Source organism: Corvus hawaiiensis, chromosome 6, assembly GCF_020740725.1.
Source record: "Corvus hawaiiensis isolate bCorHaw1 chromosome 6, bCorHaw1.pri.cur, whole genome shotgun sequence".
Classification (NCBI taxonomy): domain Eukaryota; kingdom Metazoa; phylum Chordata; class Aves; order Passeriformes; family Corvidae; genus Corvus; species Corvus hawaiiensis.
This window is the reverse complement of record NC_063218.1, coordinates 11,825,698-11,848,680: the sequence shown is the minus strand read 5'-3', so window position 1 is coordinate 11,848,680 and position 22,983 is coordinate 11,825,698. Positions and strand designations below refer to the sequence as shown.

General features: G+C 39.2%; 1 protein-coding gene across 10 annotated transcripts in view; it reads right to left on the bottom strand.

Annotated features, from left to right (window-relative positions):
* Positions 1 to 22,983, bottom strand: part of BEGAIN (brain enriched guanylate kinase associated) — a 158,809-nt gene that overhangs the window by 66,629 nt on the left and 69,197 nt on the right. For 6 of the 10 annotated variants that reach the window (XM_048307935.1, XM_048307936.1, XM_048307937.1 and 3 more), the window contains one exon: positions 6,844 to 6,933. The exons of the other annotated variants lie outside the window; for them this stretch is intronic. In XM_048307935.1, the coding sequence (XP_048163892.1) occupies positions 6,844 to 6,933 (90 nt within the window). The remainder of the gene's footprint in view (positions 1 to 6,843; positions 6,934 to 22,983) is intronic. 10 annotated transcript variants of the gene reach the window in all.

The following is a 22,983-nucleotide window of genomic DNA, read 5'->3' as shown; positions in this document are numbered from 1 at the left end:
CCACAAATCCCAATTCCCTTGCACTCTTTATTCAGCAGCTTCATTTGTACTTAAAGAAATTTGCTTCGGCAAATTTGTATCTGTGTTCTACAATAGGCATTTTCCTATAAATTCAGGCTCACACAGAGTTTGTTCAGCTTACCTATTTTTTATTTCAAATTCTTACCAAGGTCTGTCAGGATTTTTTTTTCCATTACAGCACATCCACCAAATTTCTCCATTACTTTTGAAGAAGTTTGTTAAATATTTGAAACTTTGGAGTATGAATAGTTTGCCTGTCAAATTGTATGCAGATCTCTCTTTCCTGTAGATATATATATATATAAACATATTTAGACAGATAGCTTTTGGAGGAGTTTATTGCAAGTATTAAACCATTTGAATTTTCTTTGAAGTACTTCTTTTCAAAATAAACAACTTGAAGCTGAGTTTGGATTATGAGAAGGAAGGCCTATATATATGTTTCAGAACAAATGTGTGGGTGATCCAAATCTGGAGCTCAGATAGTTTCCAAATGACTGATGGACCTGTAACACAAGTAACAGAGTCCTTTTCTTAGGTTCCAGGCATTCTGGCAGAATTTAAACCAGAGAAGAGGGATCCTTTATCAGAAAAATTAGAGAGTCATTTGGAAGGGAGGTGGGGAAAAGAAAGAGATGTTTAGCAGTTGGAATGCCAAGTGCTTATTATTTTATTTATTTATTTATTTATTTATTTATTTATTTATTTTATTTATTTATTATTATAGATCCTTAGCATGAAAGTCTGTTCGAGGCACCTGTAGATTTGATATAGCTACTTTAAAACAGATATATCACTGGATTTTGGAAGGTAGCTTTTCTTTACTTTGGATGTGAGTACCTCAGTCTTTCATAATTCACACAATTAAAAATTCAGACCTGACAAGATATATCATATGGTAAATGTGTCTGAACTGTACTAGCCTTGTTCATAAGAGGTAGAAAAGAGGTTTTTTTCTCTTAAAAATAAAACTGAATTATGTTTTGGTTATAATGAGCTGGCAGTCTTTCATTGCAGAAGGGTGACTTCTATAACGAATATCAGAAGCCCACAGACACATCTATCCAACAAGAGCATTCAGTATTAACAATAATATGAGGTGATTAAGATACGAAAATTCAGTTACATGTTGACATGCAAAAAACCCTTAAAGGACCATCTGTCAGCACTGAGTTGTCTTAAATGAATGCCATTATTTTCAGTGAAATGTGACACGGTTTTTAAAATAAGCTCATAATAAAGACATACAGGTTTTCCTTTATTTAAAGGTGCTATCCATAACCTAAGGCTCTGAATGGATTGAATATAAATACCATGAATAAAATTACAGCTTTCAAAAATAGACACTAGAGGTGTTTTGATTACTTTAAATGAAGTTTCTTCAGCAGACAATTTTGATTCCTCCAGTGTACTGAAAAATACAAAAGGGCAAATGAAAATGAACTGTGAGAATCCAGACCTGTGACCAGGGAGTGTGTTATTGTGCAGAGCACTAAGCAAGGCTACAGAGCAGCTCATGGAGAAGGAAGGACGTGGACTTACAAACCAGGATGTGCACTCTCACTGGGAACCCCAGCCCGTGCTCGGTGCAGGGCTGAGCAGAGACTGAAGGGCTGAGCCAGCTCTCTGAGGATTGATTTAATACTTCTGCTAACTTGATTTGGAACTGGAATCTTCCAAATGTGTTTCTGTCTCCTATTAATGAGATGACTATTTTTGCTTATGAGACCCTTCTGAGGTGAAATACATGAGTATGTGAGAAATGAATGCAGTGCACAGTGAAACAGCAGGAGACTTGTGCCCAAATTCAAAGGTGACTAAAGCAGAGGGAAACATTGGAAGCAGCAGAAGTTGTTACTGCAATCTCTGCCTTCTTCCAAGCTGCCTCCTAGTGCCTCTTTTAGGCTCTCCTTAAAGTGGCAACTAATTGTTTTCAGTTCTGGCAGGTAGACTCTTGGTGGGTTAAATGCAAACCTTTAGGCTCAGTAAGTGATCCTACAGAAGTTTTAATAAGCACTGTTCCTGTTCAATTTGTTTCTCTTTATTGCTAGAAAATGAAGGGATGGAGAGCTGAAAAATATGGTTCCAAAAGAAGAAAACCAGCCTATGATTCCAGGAAGAATACATGCTTTCTGGCTCATTCTCTAGAGGTAGGAAGCACGTTTAATTTTTTTTCCATAATGAAGGACTCTGTTTGTGTTCATGCCCTACTTCATTTTGTCTGCATTGTCTAAATGCTGCCTAGTGCTTGGAACATATCTGAAATGAATCAGCTGGTGAAACTGGGAGAGAAGGGAGGTAACTTCTGGCATGACAAACTTCAGACAGCATTCGTCCAAGAGAGCAGAGTCATAATGACCCTGACCCTTCCTAGGGATTAAGGGATCTTCACTGCTTGCTGCCCAGACTCTGCTCTTCACATGACTCTGGAAGAAGATTCACCTCTGTAAAAGCCACTATTTCCTGGCTTCCCAGAAGCTGATAAGTTTTCATAAAATATTTGACTAGCAGAAATGGTGAGTTACAGTGTAAAGTTGCAGGGTTCGAAAGGATAGCAAAACCAGCAGCAAAGACTGCAACAAATACGTCTTGATGTAACACAGGCCATGGGGGGGAAGTGCCTCAGACAGAAACTTATTTGAAGTTGTTGGACAGTTGTTGTCTGCTTTTTAATGTCTGTCAGAATCCTACCCGTCTGCACTGCATCTCGCTAGGGAATCCAGACTACTGAGAGGTGATAAGAAAGGGGAAAAAAATAGTAAGGTATTGAAAAATTGAGGAAGCAAAATTAGAAGTAGACTTCAATATGTGATTAGAAAGCTAAAGAGAGCTCTCCAGGTGATTAAGCAGGCTGCCTTGAGTCGCAGTAGCTCTCCTTACAGCTTTGAGTGGCCAGCTCCTAGATTGCTTTGGTTTGTAGTCACGGATAAGCACTCCCTCTGGAAATTACTGAAAGCAGCCTGCCACATCAGCTCACAAGCTTATAAAGTTATATTTTAATTGTGTTATTAAACCTTTCTCACTTTTGTTTTTGTCTGTTTATTTCCCTGATTCATCTGGATCAAGCTGTGCTGGAACAGAAGTGTGGTTCCTCCTGAATTGTGCAGTTTATTTGTAATAGGAATGTAATGAGAATGGGTGAAGCCCACTTCCCAGAAGCAATCTGAAATTGATCTTATTCTTTCTATTAAAGGACTGAGGTTGGAAGTGTGGTAGGGGAATACTAGAGAAATGTGCTTTAGCAGTAGGGATAGAATTTTGTTCCTGTTTTATTTGGTATAAAACATCCAGACATAGGTTAACGGACAGAGGTTAGGTTAAGATTCTCACCTTAACTATTTCATTCCTTTCTATTTTCTTCCTTTCCCAATCCTTTTCTCTTTCCTCTGATTTGAAATTCATCTTTGTGTGGCTCAAGGAACTCATTTAGGTGGGTTGGCTTAACACTTTCCATCAGAAAGGTTATGCTAAACTGCTGAAAAAATTAAATATGCTCTTTTGGCTCTAGAACCAGTCAGACAGAATTACTATGGGACTGCTGGTAGGGGAGGAACTCCAGATGCTATTGTTTTTCTTCCATTACAAGCACTATATATTACATTATTTGAGGAAATTACTGAATTTTCCTTTTAACTATATCCATTACAGTTGCATCCTGATCCTCTTTTGTGACAGAAGTCATACAAAACAGAAGCTCCTGTTGTATCTCTAACTTGAATCCATAGGTGCTTGCCTTTAAAAAAGTGCCCATATTACCCCTAAAGAGCACAGGAGGTAATGCTGCTCTTTCTTGACCGTTCAGACACCTTCAGTGGTCATCAGTGCAATCAGTTCCACTGCAGTCTCTGTTCTTTAGCATTTGTTTCCCCTCACACACAGCTGTATGACATTGCTTAAGTGACATGCCAGAGAGGAGAGCTCCGGACACTTTTGGGAAGGCTTTCTGGCAGCAGAGTAGATCGCTGGTTTGTTAACACAAGCAAACAATTAAATTAAATGAATTAATAATTTGATTTAATAATTTGATTAAATAATATTCCTAAGCCTGGACACACCCAAATTCTCAGCTGTGCACATGTAATTCAGATTCTGAGGTAAGCTATTACTACACATAGACTCATGTATAAGCTGTTGAACAGGAACAATGAGAGCTACTGGCTCATACCTGAATGAACTTATTTTGCCTGAATATTTCAAGATATTTTTAGTTTTCCTACAATAACAAACGATCCTCAGCTCTTTGATCAACTTGATATTACAGCAAAAGAAAGGAAGGAAAAAAAGAGAAAGGAGTTGCCATCTGTCATCTGTGGCTAATTATTTCAAGCCCTACCTTGTTTTATACACTGCAGCACACTATTTTGGGACTTGTTAACTGAGAAGTCTTCTACTCTGCAAGAGTATAAATGAGTTCACCTCTAGCAAGTTCCCCACTGCTCAGCATGTTGTGCCATCATCTCACACAGCCTTCCTCCCAGCTGAATGTCATAATTTATTAGTTCAGTATTTTATCCTGCTCCCCTGGCTGCACTGGCTTTTCAGTGTAAGATTCTGTTTTGTCACCTCTTTTGTGGCTGTATGGGAAAAGAGAGGGAACAGGACTGCATTCCTCCAGATGCTTGTTGCTAGTCCCGCACCTTGACACTGGCTCTTGGGTAATTTTTGGAGTGAGCCAGCAAATGAAGGAGCTCTCTGCAAATGTGGAGGAACCAAATCAGGCAGCAGGTGTTCATCTGAAAAGCTGCTCACGCTACTCATGTGAAAAGCAGTGCACAATGTGCTCCTTCAGACGAGACCCAGGAGCGCTCTGATTCCACCTCCCCTGTGGACGTAGCACCCCAGAGAACTGTACAGAGTGAGGAAGCAGATTCATTACTCCAGACTTTCCCAAAAATTCCTCTTGTGCATTGAGATGTGGATTACATAAACACAGGCCATATATTTTGGGGTTTTTTTGGCATCTTATAACTAAACCACTTCCGCATTCTGGGTGAATCAAAACTTATGTTTTTACTTTAACTCTCTTGCTGATACTATTACTGCTTTCACATTAGATTTTAAAGGTTAAGGTGCATCAGGCTGGATAAAATAGAACCTATCCTCATTTTGCCATACTCACTATCTTTCATTTTACCAAACAAATGTTTGGGGTTTTTTATTAGTTCCTTCAGCGAGGTGGTATTTTTCAATATAACTGGAAAGCAAGTTTCCAGATATATTTTTACAGCCTAGATAGGTTGAAACAGTGTGGTCAAGATCAGAGTTAATCAACAGGAAAGAAACAAGCTGGCTTTCAGGAAATACAAAAATTTCTCTAAAAATTTAGATCCTTGTGAGCTTTCCAAAAAGCAGGCAGGAAAATGAAAATTATCTTTCAATGGCTGTTTATTTTTATTTTTTTTTTTATGAAATGGCTAAATAGCCTGAGCTAAAATCCTGGATTTGTGCATTTTAAGTTGTAGTATACATGGCGATAAACTGTGGTATTGTCCTCTACAAGAGCAATCTTTTTTTTTTATTTTGCAAATAACAACTACAAGTAGACAGGGGTGGTAGGAAAAAAAGATATTTTTTTAGTGAGCTCTACAAAAAGATGACTAAGTATCATCCCAAGACTCAGAACTTGCATGTGGACATCCATTTAAAAACAGAATGCAAGACCAAACTCAGTGATTACACTGTGGATGTATGAATTTGTTCTGATTTTAAAGGATTTCCAAATATTTAACCAAGTTGGAATTAGGGTCAAACATTTTGTAAAAGAGTTTTATATGCCTGGATTATGTTTCACTTCACTGATCATCTCTTGATTTTAGCAAGAACAAGCAGTAGAGCAAAGCTATTTTTGCATCAAGCTCCAGGTAAGAGTAGAGTGTATCTACAGAATCCCAGGGGATTGAAAAGCAGAAATTCAAACCACTTTTCCAAGATTGCTGAGTTTTTTTACTCCACAGAGTGTAGACCATGGGAAAAATTACCAAAAAGAATCTCACTTATGTCTTCCTTACACTAGCAGCACACTTAAGATGAAAATTCTCACACATTATTCAGAGAAAATCAATATACTGCAAGAACCAATCTGAAGCTTAGCCTGTCTTTATTTTTTAACCTAATTACTTTCTTAGTTTGAAATATATTACAATATTTCATATGTCACTGCAAGGATAGGATTAGTGAATGACATTTCTTCTACATACCTGCCACTTGGAATAAAGTCAAGCAAAAAAGAAAAAACAGTGCATTCAGGAGAAAAGTAGAAGAGAATTTAAGAAAAATATGGAAAACTGAGTCATTACTTAAACTTATACTACATGCTGCATAGAAATATAAACCAGGATCAGTCATAACTCCCCCATCCTTTCAGTGTTCTGTACCTATAGCATTGAGAAAATCCTTAGTTCAGGAGACCCAAAATTAATGTAAACCTGATAAAGGAAAGAATATATATACATACCAGCAATTAAGGAAGGTGGGTGAACTGCCCAGATAACTGTGGTATCAACAGTGAAATGCAATGTGCCTGTATTGTCAAACTACTTCATCAGAAAAGGGATTAATTGGTAGTAGGCAGCTGTGGATTTTGCAGCTTCTAAAACAACTTTCAGTTTTTATGCATGTTACTAACAATTATTACAGGCTTGGCTGAGGCAAGCATCTAGAGTAGTATAACAAACAGATCTGCTGTTACTCCCCTAGTCCAGAAAACACAGTGGCACTGAACAATGAGAGACCACAGACTGACACAAAGAAATGAAACATTTTTAAGGACATCAGAAAGTTAGAAAGAAAGCATAACTGCACAAAACATCACTTATTAGTTACCTGTCCCAGAGAGTAGGTGAAGATTTTGCGAGCCTGCCCTGGAGAATTCTAGGTTGCCATAGGCATGTTGGCACCCAGGAATTTCGTACCCTGTAGCATGAATAGAGGATAAACCATGGCTAGGTGTGGCTCATAAGACATACGAGTGATAACCTAGCTAGATTTGCTGCATATTAGAAGGCTATGGCATAATTTGGTACTAATTATTATTCAGGATATCTTACTTTAAAGCAGTATTAAAACTACAAAACAGAGTGATGCTACAGCACACACATTTAGAAATTTTCTTGTGTGACTGTTGTAGGTCAGAAAAAGCATTTACAATTGACCTTGTGACAGCTCTAAATGGGTGCTACTCCATTTATTTTACTGGAGAAGCATTTGGTCTTAAGGTTTGTGAATCAAGCCCTTATATTTTTGCATTGTAAAAACATCAGCTTAAACAAATTTATGCTTCATTGAAAGAGGGTCATCAAAATGCCTTCTGAGCACCATAGTGAGAACATGTTTAACAGTGTTAATTGAATCTGGGCTGAGGTTCAAGTCCCACATATCAGGTTCTGTGCTCATCTACCAGCAGCAGAACAGTAGCTGCAAAATGTTTGCTGGTAAAGAAAAGCACAAAGAGAAGCAATCTAAACTAGCAATAGAAGCTATGAATAACACACAGCAAAAGCAGATCCTGAGCCCAGTAGAAGGATGAGGCAGGCAAATTAGCAATGAGAACTGTTGCCCAACATTAGGATCAAGCAATGCTGGTAAGATTCAAAACAGTCTGTGCAGTCCTTAGTCAAGCAAATCCTCACTGAAGTCAAAGGTGTTTTTTCCTGAGTAAGCTCTGAGTAAGGACTACAATATTTGGCCATGCAGAATACCTCATACAGTATTTCTTTATTCCTTTGCAATATCAGAAGTGCAACATAACATGCCTGGAAGGACAAACTCAATAAAAAAATCAGTTGTTCCTCACCCGAGCATATCCATATTCATGAACCAGAATTTTTGCATAAACTTTCCCTCTGGTCAGTGATCACTACACATGCAGAAGATCCTACCCATCAATTACCAGTGGGTACCGCAAAGCAGGGACCTTCTGGACCCTGAACATATCTTTACATACATGACGTATTTCAGGAGTGCTACAGAGAGCAGCAGAGAATCTCAGTGTCTGTGGGAAAGGATAACCCTGCTGAGGCTCTTGCCACAGCTCTAAGTCTGCCCTGGGTTTGGCTTCATGTCAAGGACTACTGGCAGCAAGATGATGGTCTTTGAGACACTGAGGAAAAGCCACAAGTGAATTTCAGTCTGTTACTTTAGTCATACTGAGTTGTACCTAAGGAAAGAACATTTAAGCATCTTTTAACTTCTTCCATACTGGACTTGGATTAAGCGTGTGAAGACACCGAGGGAAGACATAAAAAATGTGAGGGCCCAAGTATTAAGTGCTGCCATCACATGAATTTACAGCAATATCAACTTTGAAATCAAACTGGGGGTGAGAATAAATCTATGCTGTCTGACACCTCAGTACTGTTTGTTCTCCAGTGAACTGTCAGTGTTACTTTGGATTATGTATCTTGCACAGCTTTTTTGATGTTCTCAAAGTGCAAATGTCATAATCAATAGGTGAGTACATATTTAATACACACAGTTCTGTGGCACTTCACTATGCCTTTTCATTCTCAGCTATGGATATTAGGAAACAGTCTGTTGTAGGAACACAGTTTTGGAAATGGTCTTTACCTGGCTCTCCATTTAGTATTTGCATACTTTTACATACAAAATTGTAAACTGCTCCTAAAAATCATCTGAGAAACCTTAATATTGAAAAAAAACCCAACCAAACAAAACAGGGAATCTAGCCACAGGTTTTTCCAGAATGAGCAGAGGTTTTTCAAGCCAGTACATTTTGCATATTTCTCTGCACTTCATTGAGAAACCCTCTATAAGAGTGTTCTGATGAAATAACAAAACTTGAAAATCCTGAGATGGCTTAAATGAAAACATTAGGATTTTCAAGCCTGCAAAATTAATTAAATTTGGGCTCTTGGTGCAAAGAAGCCATTTGAGCAAGGAGAAATCTCTGCTGCCTTCAGATCCAGAGCAAGTTCTCATCCATATAGTCTTAATCTAATCTATTACTGATATATAGCATCTATACTGATATATAATCTAACCTTTTACTGATCTATAGCAAATGGCTTTGCCATAGGTAATCTTGACAAAATATTTTAAGGCTGTGACGTTGTGAGATGTTTTGACAGAGATGGGAGCGATGTAAATTCCACTTTAGCTGTTTGTTCAGTGTTTTTCCTGACACTGTTTTTGTAGTAAGTCCCATGTAATTGCTCCATAAATGAGCTAATGCAGAGAAAAGCTCTCTGCTCTAAATGTAGTGGATCTTTCAAAAGCTCCCCAAAGGGATTTAATAACATCCTGTCTCATATAATCAGTGTCAGTTGTAGTCAGTCTAATCCTATTCTCACATGCAAGGTTGAAAAATAATTAGTAATGGTAAGATTTATTTGCCTGATATTAAACCACAAAAATTAATTTGTCAGCCTCTACAGTTTACATGGGATATTGTTTTAGCACTGGCAAAAAAGAATTCAGCAAAACAGACAAACATTTTTGTCTAAAACAACTGCAAATTTTAAAGGAGACAAAATGGAAAAATCTCCAGTTTTGTTACTGTGTTGCTTCCCTTCTGAAACAACATTTATAAGAAATTTGTAAGTATTGCAAATAAGGAACCAGCCTATTCAAAAAAAATTGTATAGTCACTCCAGACAATTAGTAGTTTACTAAAGGAAAAATGCCAGTCCCAAAAACCTGATTATGAAGTTTTTCAGATTATCAAATATTAAAACTACTTTTTATTATGCCAAGGCATGATAAAGCAACTAATTTTCCTCTTCTTTCTCCAGATCTCCCCTTATGCTTAACTGATGTGATTGAGATTGACTCCAGTGTCAAGTGAGGTTGGAATTTGGACACACTGTTGTAATAGTCTGTGTTTCCTTGTCTTGTCCTAGAACATGCAGTATGTTACTTCGAATACTGTCTGTGGCTCATCTGGCAATAATCACAGAGGATACTTACAGATCTATAGCAAATTTGGAAAAAAAAAAAAGGTGTGGGTATCTCAGTGAAACGTGATCAACACTGTCTAGAGAAGAACAGCTAACAATTCATCAGTTTTGGTGCCAGAAGGTCATTGATCCACTGTGCCTGGAATGGACATATACAGACTGCTATGCCTATTTAAGAAACAATTTGATAAGAAAAGTAAATGCAAGGCCCTGTATACTACCCTCTCCATATTCTGTAGTGGTGGTGAATAAAATTTTTTTCAGTTCTTTCTGAAGCTGCAGCTTGAAGACGAGTGTGAGAATCTGTGAGAGAAGCCATTCCTCAGACACTAAGTTCAGTGCAGAAGGAGTGTCAAGAGGTGCTCCAGGAGCTGGAGCATGGGCAGCCCATGGTGAGAGAACTGTGCCCCTACTGTCTCCCATGGGAAGGGCTCCACACTGGAGTAGGGAGCGTGAAGAGTCGTCACACTGAGGAGGAAGGAGTGGCAGAGACAAAGGATGAACTGACCACAGCCCTCATTCGTGTCCTCCTGTGACACTTGAGGGGAGGAGATAGATGAGAGTGAAGGAGGGGGGGGTGGTGGGAATGTGTTTTAAGATTTAGATTTTTTTTTCTCATCATTTTTCTCTTATTTTATTGGTGATAAACTAATTTCCCCATGTGGGATCTGTTTGGCTTGTGATAGCAACTGGTGCGTGATCTCTCAGCACATAAGCCTTTCATAATATTTTCTCTCCCCTCCCTGTCCAGTCGAGAAGGGAAGTGACAGGGCAGCTTTGCTGGGCACCTGGTGTCCAGTCAGGGTCAAACCACAACAGGAGAATCCACGTCTCTTTTGCAAATGTCAAATGCAAATCTGAAAGGTTTTTCTGTAATAATGTGTTTTTCAGAAGTTGGAGGATTTTGTGGTTGCTCCACTCGTGAGTAGAAGACTTAGTGAGTAGATTTAAGCAGTCTTCAAGAAAAAGTCTCCCCTAATATCACACCTGTTAAAGGGAGAAGGATTTTCTGTAAAGCAGCAAGGAATGTATCCCAGTCTACATTTTAGCTTAAAGTCAGTGATTTTTAAGACATGAAGGGGATTTGAAAGTCACCTTTAAGCTGGGTTGTGCTATTATGATTTCTGTGCTTGCCCAATTTAGCCTTATTTTACACTGCTACAAGGAACTTAAGCACAAGAACTGCTATTTTTGCTTCTATTAACACCATAAAGCTATTTTAAGGGCATGCTTTTATAAATACTAATAACCTGAGATGAAACATTGACAGAGCAAGCTGGGAGAACCACAGGGACACCTTGGAACATACTGTCACGACTCTACCTCTACATCCCGTCCTCATTGAGAAGGCACGTGGCACTGATGCTGATTTAGCATCACAGACTTGCAAGATGCTGTCAGCTGTGCTTTCCTTCTACCTACTTTCCTACCAGTCACGCCAGTGTAGGTAACTGGCTGTCATCTCCATGGAACAAAGGCTGGAGCTAATAAAAATGTCAAACAATCCATTTTCTGTGAGGGGGTGGTAGTTCTATTCCTGGAGTTACCAGAACTATCCATGACCACAGCATTAAATAGTGTAAAACTGCTGCAGGGACTGCAACAATATACGTTAATGAACATTTTAAGTATAACTCCCTAGTTGGAAAGCAGGGTCCTATGGAACCAGGCATCCCACCAGCTGGGGTAATCTGCTGGGTCTGGACCAAGAGCTCTGCAGTGCAGACACAGATGCTAACAGAGTGTGTGAGACTATAAGGAGGCTGGGAATGTCCGTGAAGCAGAAAAGGGAGGAAGATGAGGACACCTGTAATCAGTGAAGTTAATACCTCTTTTGTGACAGTATAGGAATACAGAGATGTTGCTCAGTTTAACACATTGCAGGAGAGGGTGTTTCCCTGAAAAAGGCCTGCTTGCTTCCCTACCTCTCAGTAACTTTCTGACTAGTCACAACTCCCACTTTTTTCCTCATCCTATTTCTTGTCGGTTTTTTGCCTCACTCTTCTAACAAGCTCCTGCTATGGCTTCTCTTCATCTACAGCTTTGTCCATTGGTTTAATCCCCAAATTAGATGTTTCTTGTATGGCCACTGGCTCCTCTTGGTCCATCACCTGCTGCACCTGGTGAGAGACCACATCCATGTGCCTTCTTAGGAAGCCAGACACTACAAAAACTTCACCTGCCATAAAGAGTTAGGGAGGAAGTCTTAGACTTGAAACTCTAGGATCAAGAACACTTGACTGAGATTGAACCTGTGTGAGATCTAGTTTAGAAACTAATACTTTTGAAGTGCACAACTTCACAAGTTTATAAAAATCATAGAAATATAGAACGATTTTGGTTGGAAGAGACCTTAAAGATCCTCTAGTTTAAACTCCCTTGCCATGGTCTGGGACACCTTCCACTAGACAAGGTTGCTCAAAGGCCCATCCAGTCTGGCCTGAGCAATTCCAGGGATATGCCATCCATAACTTCTTTGGACAACCTGAGCCTCACCATCCTCACAGCAAAGAATTTATTCTTAATATTTAATCTAAATTTATTCTTTTCCACTTTAAAGCCATTCTTCCTTGTCCTATCACTACATGCCCCTCTCAAATGTTCCTCTCCTGTAAGCCCACTCTAGGTACTGGAAGTCCCCCAGGTCCTTCTCCTCAGGGCTGTTCTCAATCCATTCTCTGCCCAGCCTGTACTTGTGTTTGGGATTACTCTCACCCATACGCAGGACCTTGCTCTTGGCCTTGTTATACTTCACAAGGTTTGCATGGGCCCACCTCCCACCTCTGAAGCCTGTCCAGGTCCCTCTGGATGACATCCCTTCCCTCAAACGTGCCAACTCCACCACACAGCTCGGCGTTGTCAGCAAATTGCTGAGGGTGCACTGAATCCCACTGTCCATGTTGATGGCAAAGATGTCAAACAGTATCTTTATTCCTCACAGAGGCATTTAAGCTGGCCTTCTGTTAAAGCCAAACTACTGGCCAGAGTTTGTGCTGCTTTTCAGGTGACCTCCTACTGACATGTGATCCCTCTTCAGGCTCTGTTAAAGGCACTGACATCAAACTGGTGCAACTAGGATGGATTGAGATTCCTGTCCCTTCACAACATCAGTTTAAAGCCCTTTTCACAAACTTTCCAAGCCTATGCTAACTATAACACAAGTTCGTGACACTCTGGAAAGCTCCTCGGAATATTTTAGGTCTCAGATGCAAAGCAGGTTGGTTGAGGTGTTCCTAATGAAAAAAAGTAATTGCTATGAGTAAACACGCTTTTTTTTTCTTAGTTATATTTTCTGAAATAGCTGAGGTATTTTAACACAAAAATGTGGCATACAACATTCCAATTGATACAGTCAAAATTTTGCAAAGTGTTAAGAAATCTGTCAGTGGAAAATTTTGGGTAGTCTCAGTGATCAGTAACGCTGCTGGGTCACCACATCTCCCTTACCTACCTATTTATCCACCTATATTTATCAAACCATGTGGGTGGCCTTTTATGAAGTAAACATGTATGAATATGCATACACATATGTGTATGTATATGTATGTACATACTTCAAATCCACTCTTTTCAGGAAATATATGAGGAAAATAGTACACAAAGCCTTTAAAATGCCATTCTTATGCTATAAATACACAAATGAATAATTATCACTCTATTAGGCGGGATGACAGAGCAGTTGTGGTAGAATTGGAGTTATTTGCAGTGTTTGATTTTGTTTGTTGATCCCTTCAAATAGTTGTGTCGCCAAAATACAAATTACATTTCATTCAGACACAAAGCAGTCAGTTCAATAGAGGTGTAGGAACAAAATATAGGGATATATGACTAATGAATTAATGAACTCTGTTCTCAAAATGCTAAGATGCCTTGCTCTCTGTATGATAACATAAGCTAATCAGTTTTCCATAAATTTCTGATATTTAAAAACAGATTTAAGCTCTCAAAAGTACCTGTGGAAACAGATCACATTTTTCCAAACTTTTGCTTTATTGCATTAATGGGGTACTCCAATATTGGCTTTAAGCTAGTGGGTTATTGCAACAAAATCCAAGATTTTGAAGCTTTGCATGCTTGGTGATCACTTTTCTTGGTATCACTGTGGCATTATATTTTGGCTATATGACTTCAAATTTTGTCAGTCTTTAAATGCTTGAAATATACTAACAGATCTGAAATTTAATAGCTGGCTGAGTACAATTTTACTGATTATTAGATTTGCAGGAGAAAAAGAGAAACAGGTGCAGAAACACTCCCTCCTGCAACTGCAGAAAAATATGATAGGAATTAGTCATTCAGTATCTGGATGGAAATAGTCATAAATTGTTAATAATATTTCATTTTGAGTCTCCTGCTAGAGAAGCTGATCATCTGCATATTGTGAAAAACATCAGCTAGCTTTACTGTCCTACAATTTATAAACTATTGCTTTAAAATAAAAACAGTCACTCTTTTAAGGGTTAGAGATCATTTTTGCAATGTAATTCAATGACAGCTGACAGTTTGTATACTGCTTAAACACATTTTATTATTATTTCCAGTGGGAAGCAATATCCATAAATGCCTTGTGTAGGTGCCAAAACATACCTGTTGTTTGTGGACATTTCCCATTGGGACTCTACCTGCTAGTGTGTTTTGTGTGTGTCCTGAAGGGTCAGTATTAGCAGTGGCTCTCCAGTGCTGCCAATGATAATACACAACAGCTTCTCTGAGGCATTTATTTTTATGATGAGTTTTTGCATAATGGCAGGAAACAGTTTTCATGAGGAATGATTTTCCACATGCAGGAAAATAAATATCAGATTGACCTAAGGGCTGCTCTTTCCTCCATTTCCATTGAGTGCTTTTCTTCATCTAGCTGAATAAGAGTTGTTTTTAATGTAATTAGACCATCACGAATCATTCCCCCCCTACTTTTCCTCTACCATAAATGCTTTGTTCCAGTGTCCCAGCAGCAGATCTGTATTTTTTTCATCCTTTTTTTATGGTTTTACTTCAGGCAATCTTTACAACACTCCAGCTGCCCTGTCTGAGTACACTTAAAGCTTTGTTTCAATGTGGAGAACATTATGGGGTAGCTGTCAGTAAGCATCAGGTTGAGAAGATTTCTCTGTCTACACATTAATTTTTATCAATCTTAAGGAGTCAAATTTGGAAAGATATTTTGGTATCCTAGTTTGGAATATTAAGATGCTTAAGGTATCAGCTGCATAAATTAGTAATATATTAAAATCTACCTTCTAAATCCTCTATTGCCAGTGTAATTTTCCCTTTCAACAGTCTTCCTTGGAGCCTCTAAGTTTGGGAGCTTTAGATAATCACTGAGTCATTTTGTCATCTAGGAATGCACTATGTAAGAGGTCTTCTCTAAATATATGGATGTATTTACTGCATACATCAACTGTGCTTGTATTTATATTTCATACCTTTTCCAAAATCTGCTGTGATGATTTTAAGCAGGGGGATGTGAATGTGTGAATAAAATCATACTGAATATAGAGTAGGACTATCTTTTCTGAGAATAGCAGCTCTTTTGTGCAAAGACTGGTCTGTGCTTTCAGAGTTCCAGCAATCCTTGCCTGGTGCCTCCAGAGAATCTAATAATTACAAGGCATTCCTTTAAAATTACACACGTTTTACATAGTAAGTCGAATAAGGCTAACAATTAAGACTGAAACATATTCCTTTAGCCATAAAGAGGTATCCTAAATTATATCTGGTGGTTCAGTAACTTTCATTTAGTCACTGAATGCAGTGCTAAAAAGGCTTTTAGGCTAAAGATCTGTTTTCTAAGCAGCTCCAGGAAACTATGGTGTGAAGTGTTTCAGCAAGAGAAGGAATGTTGGCATACTGGACAAAGGGCAGTGATGTCTCTGGGAACATTATGCAGAATCTCAGTCACCCTTTTTCAAGAGAGGGATTCAGTCTGGAAGAGATGCACAGAAAAGGGTTTCTCTGAGGCAACTTAGGAAACCAACTCAAAGTAAAGTTTGTCTAGATAAGTCAAAAAAAAAAAACCAAAACGGAGTGGGGATGTGGCTGATATTGTAAACGTAACAGGGAAGGGCAAAATTTATTTCCTCTAAAGAAAAGTGATGGTTTAAGAAGAAACTGATAATGATTACATTTTCTACTGGAATTTAGAAGATTTCTAATGACAGAACATGATTCTGAAACAGCCTTTCAGTAAGAGTAGCAGATAGAGAACCACTTGGAAGATGGAGCATCTGGATACCTGTAATGCAGTTCTGTACCTGTAAATGCAGCTCACTGTCCCTAAATGTCCAGGTTCCTAAATGTCTTTTTTCATAAACTGATTTTTTACAAAAAGGCTATTGTCAATAGATATTTTCTAACAATGGATCTCAGCCCTTCAATATATCACTCCCTTCAGTAATTGGTACTTGTGGGAGAAAGATCTAGGCACCATATCAGTACTGCCAATGACTGGAGTCAGAAATGGAAGAAACATCATTGAAAAAACAGTCTTACCTTTCAGAACCTGATGCAGTTAATAAATTTGTCATTTGATCTCTGTTAGCAATGCATTTATAAGTTCAACACTTTAATGTGTTTACAATACGAATGCTCTGCTACAGAGCAGTTGAATTTACAATTCAGAATTCTATGATTACAGAGATAATATCTAGAGAAACATTCCCAGGAGATGCTTCCAGGCAGCTTAAAATCAATAGACATGATGAGTATTTTACATCTGTTCAGATTTTGCTTCTGGTTTGGCTATTGCAGCCCTTATCTTTTACCCCTGAAGAGCATGGGTTCTTCCACTGTGGATAGATTTCTACGTTCCTTTTGCTGAGAAAATTAAGCAGTGAGTGATCTGCTTCAGAAATCTGCTCACTGGAGAATTGGTAAATATGCATGTAAACAACTGCCCTAGAGTATAATCTGAGCTATTTTTATGTTACAGTTTGGTAGGCTAGAAGAAGGAATTAATTAAAACAAGAGAGAATAGACTTCAGAAATTGTTTTTCTGTCTCCTCAGAAACCCAGTCAAAGTTTCCTCCTCTGCTTGCCACCACAGATTTAGATTATTTTTGTTAAATTCTGATTTTATTGACTAATTAATTCAGCACTGACTGTACCTCTGGTGAAATGATTCAGTGAAATTGCCTGGGCTAGCCAGGATGACGTTTATCCCTTGTATACCTGTGCAAGTTGTCTCAGTCTATCTCGCACTCTGTGGTGCTATTTGAATTGATTCTTCCTAGTTTTACATGCCTTCCATTATACAGGACAGATTTTCTGTTGTCTTAGGGTACGCTACACTCATTTTGCAGGCACTTCTCTATGCCAGGCACTGTTACATTGGACTCCTGGGTATGTCAAATAAACAATATGGCTCCCAATATAGAGACAATCAGCTCTCTTTTCTGTTGCTTGACTTGCTCTCCTACCCTTTTCCTTCTTCTCCATTTAAAGCATGAGTTTATCGAGGGAGAGGAAATCTCTTAGGCCTGTGGAAGAACAACACGCAGTATAATGAATCCTTATCTCAGAATGGGACCTCAAGATTCTGGTGGGGTCACTTGAGTGGAGGATCTTTTGAGAAAACAAGAAAAAGAGTAAAAAAAGCATGTGAGGGATGGCAGACTTAAGATGTATTAAAAACATCCCAATACTCTCAGATTTGTTCAGGGCTGTATTTCAGAACAGCTAATGGGAAGATTTCAAAATTATTTCATTATCCTGCATACCAATTTAAACCAGACAAATGTCAATGAAACAACTGAATCCAGAAAAATGCAGGAAACAGAGCTGACTCAGAGGCAAAGAAAATGCAGAATTTCACTACCCCGTGGATGACTGCTGTCAAGGAAGGTGGCAGGGCTGTGGAGAAGTAGGCGTGGTGCTCCTGCTTGTGCCAGAACAAAGGGCCATGACCACTGCTTCTTCCAAGAAGGATGAGCAAGAATTTTTAGTCTACTCAGAGCATCCTTTCCTTTGGCAGTAGCAGTGGCAGGTCTCTGGCAGAGGCAAAGCAGGCAGCTGCCTCAGCAACTGCATACTTTGTCTGTGTTTAAAGCTGGCTCTGCAAATCCCATTCCATTTATTTCAGGGCTTGAAACATGTACTATACCTGGCGCAAGGCCCATCCTATGCTTTGAAAGTGCTTTGGGGGAAAAAAGCATGTCTCAAAACAAAATTGCCAGGTGTGAGCAATCAGAGCACAGTTAAATCTATTATGAATGGAATGAATTATCTCCTTAAAAAAAAAATGCTAGCTGTTGTGGAACATGTCTCATTTAGCAATTAAAAGATGTATATGTTCAGGTGAGTCTTATTACTGCCTGGATAACTCATGTCATGTGTTTCTTCAAACTTTCTCTTGCCAGAATAGGCTGTGTGGCAGAAAACAGACTCAGTTTTCATCCAGATGTACAGCAGTGAGTCACGGGCATGAGACTGCTTTATTCAATGTAGACAATGTCTAACTAGGATAGCAGCTAACTAATGGATACTGTTAAAACTACAGAAACAGAAATGCAGAATGTGTAACGGTGAGAATCCGAGTGCATGGAATACTCCTCTCAAAGGGAGGGCATCGAGCGCTAAGGGTGGGGATGGCTCAGAAGCAATACTTGGCTGAAGTGCATGTCCTGTTTTCAAGGCATGAGTACAGAAAAATTACTCTCTCTAACCAGTCTCACAGCCATGCAGAATTTGGGATTCTGGAGTGCCCTGGGAGGTTGTGCAGACACTGACCTGCCTGAGGACAAGTGGCCAGGCCCCCCAGCACTACTGCAATTCCTCAGCAAGGCAAGAGGTACAGGTCCATGGTGGAGCTTGACCCATTCATGGTGCTTCAAATCCCCCTAGCCCACAGGGATGGGCAGTACAGAATTAGCATGGAGATCAGCAGCTGTTATCTCTTATTTTAAAAGCCCAGAGGTAGTGGTATATATCCCACACTTTCAGAAATTTGAGCAGGGAGCAAATTTATTTTATATCAAATTGAAGACCTCAGTCTTGTTTCTACTTTTTCTCAGGATATACTCTTGCTAGGTGGCTATCAGCACAGGTTTCCACGCCCTCCACTGAGACTTGGCACTGGATAACCAGGAATACAAAGTCATGAAGCCAGTAAGAAAGCAAGCAAGCAAAAAAATAAAACAAAAATAAAAATCTATATCTCTCCTTTCCCTAGCTGTAGTGTATTTCTCTCTTCAGGTCTTTAAGGACTCAGGGTTCCTTTTTCAGGAGGTCTGAAAGTCCCCTCTGGACCCAGGGATCAGTTCTAGAAGCAGTGCCATGCCTGTATTTTGTGCCCAGAATATGATATGGCTCAGACAGCAGAAAGAGCAAGCGTGTGCACGTTAGGTGCAGTACACTAATGGTAACCAGGCTGTGCAAGCAATTTAAATTTTAGCACATCCCTTTGGACTTGGCTGCCAAGTGCAACTGATGGTTAATTGGGCCCGAGGTTTGCAACAGTGTTAGCTTGTTACGGTACAAACGTGGAAACCAGGAGGTCTGATCTGGGAGCTGGTGCCCTCAAACAAGAAAACCCAACACACACATGAAGCCAGGAAAGCAGAATTTCCAGTCTGGTAGTGGGGCCAAGACACAGAGAAATCTAGTTCATACTTGTGCAAGCCTTACTGGTCATAGCAATTAGAGTCAAATTACCAGCTCAGTTAAAGTGTAACATTCTAATACCTCCCTAAAGGATACTGAAACTCTGGGCCACTCCTCAAGGAGTTGGAAGATTATCATGTGGCCCACGCAGCCAAATGTTTTAGGGCTGCAGATGTTAAGAGGGACTGTAAATAGCAGATTGTACTTGCTTCAATCTCATGTAATTTTGGAGTCTGTAACTCCCCCCTGGTCCCTGCTAAAAGGTATCATCATCTCCTTTGCCAGAAATGTGCTACTGCTTAGTAGCTGAGTAATGGGGCTTGTCTCTGCAAAATAACAGCTTTAGGATCCTGCCAGCTCCAGACCAGAGCTGCAGCCTCTTGGCTCCTACAAGTGTAGAAGTTATTGCATTAAAGCAGGGTAGATTAAGGGATTGTCTCTTGCTCGACTTAAGAATTGGGGAAAGCATCAAGCCTGATAAACAGACACCAGAGCTGAGCTAATGCAAATGCCAGGAGTTGGGTAGAACTTGATGATGAGCTAAGCAGTCCTCCCCAGCCCCCATCTGCTGGGTAGTATTTGCAGAAGCTGGTGACTACTTAATAATGTTATAGTCTGCAAGGGACCTCTGGGAATGCGAGATGAGAGAGGAAGTGTTTGTGGGAGAAAGAAGCACTAAATAAAGATAGCTCATGTGAGAATACAGCAAATCCTCAATTATCAAGATAGTTTATTTGGAACAGTTTGTGTTTCCTTTTTGATCTGACATCTTCTCCTTGCTTTATAGAAAGAGAATTTTGGGAGCTGAAGGGCTACCTCCCCTCAGCTTCACTGGTCTTGCTTGTACATTGCTCATTCCTAACATCCCTTTGATTTCCTCTGCGTAATGAGAACTGAGTATAAACTTAAGAGGTTTAACTTTCTCAGATCCTTATATTGCATTTATGCAGGACAAGATCACAGAAAGGACTGGAATTTCTGTACTGCCTCAGCAGTAGCTATTCTGCAGGAAGGCTGACAACCTTGACCATCAGCAGAGCTTGCTCTAACTCACTTCTAACCCCTGCACTGTTGCAACTAGTGAACATCTGAGCTCTTGGTGTTGGAATTCAGAAATTTTTTACAATGTATTTTTTCCTATTCCTTTGCCTCTGAGCATAGATAAACAATGTGTTTTATTACTTATTTCAGCACCTGCTAGCCACTTTCTCTCAATCTATTGTCTTTTGGAAAGAAACTGCACTCCTCCATTGCTACTGGAAGGCTTAGGCTTGATCCTGGCAGCTGCATTACACTTTTAGATAAGCAATCTTTTTGAATACTTACAGGAATATCCACTTATAGCTTGTTGTAACAGAATCTTTTTTTTCTCACTCTCTTTCTCCTTTGCAAAGTGTATTTTGGCATCATCCCTGAACTTCCTACTGGCAACTACCTCTTTGCTGAGAAGTGACATCCTTTCACGGTCTAATGCCCAGTATCTTGTTCCTGTCTTGTTTACATGTAATCTACTTTTAACAGCTCCAGACATCTTGGCAGGAGGGCCAAAGCACACTCACTAGCTGTATTTCTTGGCCTTTTTCTGATAAGACTTAGACTTGTTCTGTTCCCTATGGACCCTCGGATGAGTATGGAAGGGGAATTCAAAGTCCTGCTCTTTTTCTTCCTTGCTGTGTTCCAGTGCAACAGGAATGGCAGTGCCTGCACTCTGGGGAATGCAGACAAGCAACTGTTTGGACAGTAATAGGGTGGAAGGGTATGGGGCCAGCAGTGTCCCATGTCTGCATTACTGGCTAACATCTGGGAGAGCTCTGTAGGAGTCTAGCAATAAAACTCCACAATTTCTCTTTCATGGGCTTTGTCTTAAAGGCACATTTTGATACCTTAGGATTAGTTTTTGCTCTGGTGTATTTAATATTGAAGAGCCAATGGGAATTTGGGGTTGAGTTCCTGCTTTGATTTAATGTGAATTCTCTGGCCAAACCTGTGGCCAAAGTTAACCTTTAATAGTCATATCTCATGATATGACAGGATTTTTATGCTCTTAGATGATTGCTTACTAATGGATGATGTATTTATAACCTGGCAGAGCTATGATCTGCTACCTTCTGACTCCTGAAGGCTAATCCAGGCAGATGATCAGCTCTATCACCTCATTAATCAGACCTGAGTTAGCAAAAAACCCTCACATATTAGAAAGTTCTGACAGTTGGTCACTTTTGATTGTTTTTCACTCTCAACGTATTTCAGAACCACTGCAACCAATCATTTGTCTTGGACAATTAGACCAAGGTAAGGCTATAGAAATGGGAAACCAAGGAAGAAAAAGAAAAAATTTAAGGTTAGCTAGTGATGTGTTCAGCTAGCTGTGCACATTTCTGGTTTATAACACGAGTTATAAAGAGTCAGTACATGGAGTATCAATAATAAATGTGGGAATAGGTCACCAAAACACATGTGAGTTCTGTGCACCCTGTAGACAGTTGTGTTACCATTTTAACCTTTGCTAGATACTTCATTAAGTGTTATGGAAAATAAAATAAACAAATAATTTCCATCTGTAAGGGTTTCACATCCCGTTGTGAAAAGGGCTTTCATTTCAGTCAAGCCTTGCTTTCTGATTAACTCCCATAGGCAGTGTAAAAGTATTAATAGATTTTTCTATCTTCACCTTACTGATGTTCAATCACAAGTTTTTTCCAACTCTGCACTTTCTTAGTGGACAGTAATTTGTGGAAAACATTCTTAGCAAGTTGATGTCAATCTTATTACAATTAATGATACATTCCATTTCCATTTCCCACTTTGAAATGAAGTTGAATGATAGCAGTACAAGTCAGGAAAAGGATTTAAAATAAGCTGAGGTCTCTCTAGATTTCTATGAATACAGGGTTCATTCTTTTATGGTAGGTAGCAATTTTTGTACGTATCCCAACACTTCTCTGTTCATTTTGACCAAACAAGGTAAATGAGTAAAAAAGTGAAAAAGGAAAAGTAGATGTAAAGCAAATGCAGTTGTCTGGATTTATTGAGCCCAGTTGATGTTCTTGAAATTATTTTTTCTTATTTTTATAGTCATTCATTTTGTTCAGACCTGCTAGCGCATGTCAAACACAACATAAATGAATAAAGAAACAAACCTTTCTTATTCATAAATGAATAAAGAAATAAGCCTTATGTATCAATGAAAACTATGTACTCTAAAATTAATGTGTCTACTGTGGCTCAGAATAATAGAGAACAATTCCCTTTTATGTACATATTGAATTTAACTATCAATAAGAAATAGAGCAGTTTTGACTTAAAATGGACAGTCCCACTAATTTAGAAGATGGGAAAACATGGGTAGCCTCAGGAAAGACAAATAAGGAGTTGGCAGGTCAACCACCCTGAGATTTGGGGAGGTAGAACACAGTCCAAATGTTCTTCTTGGGGTATGGTCCCAGCA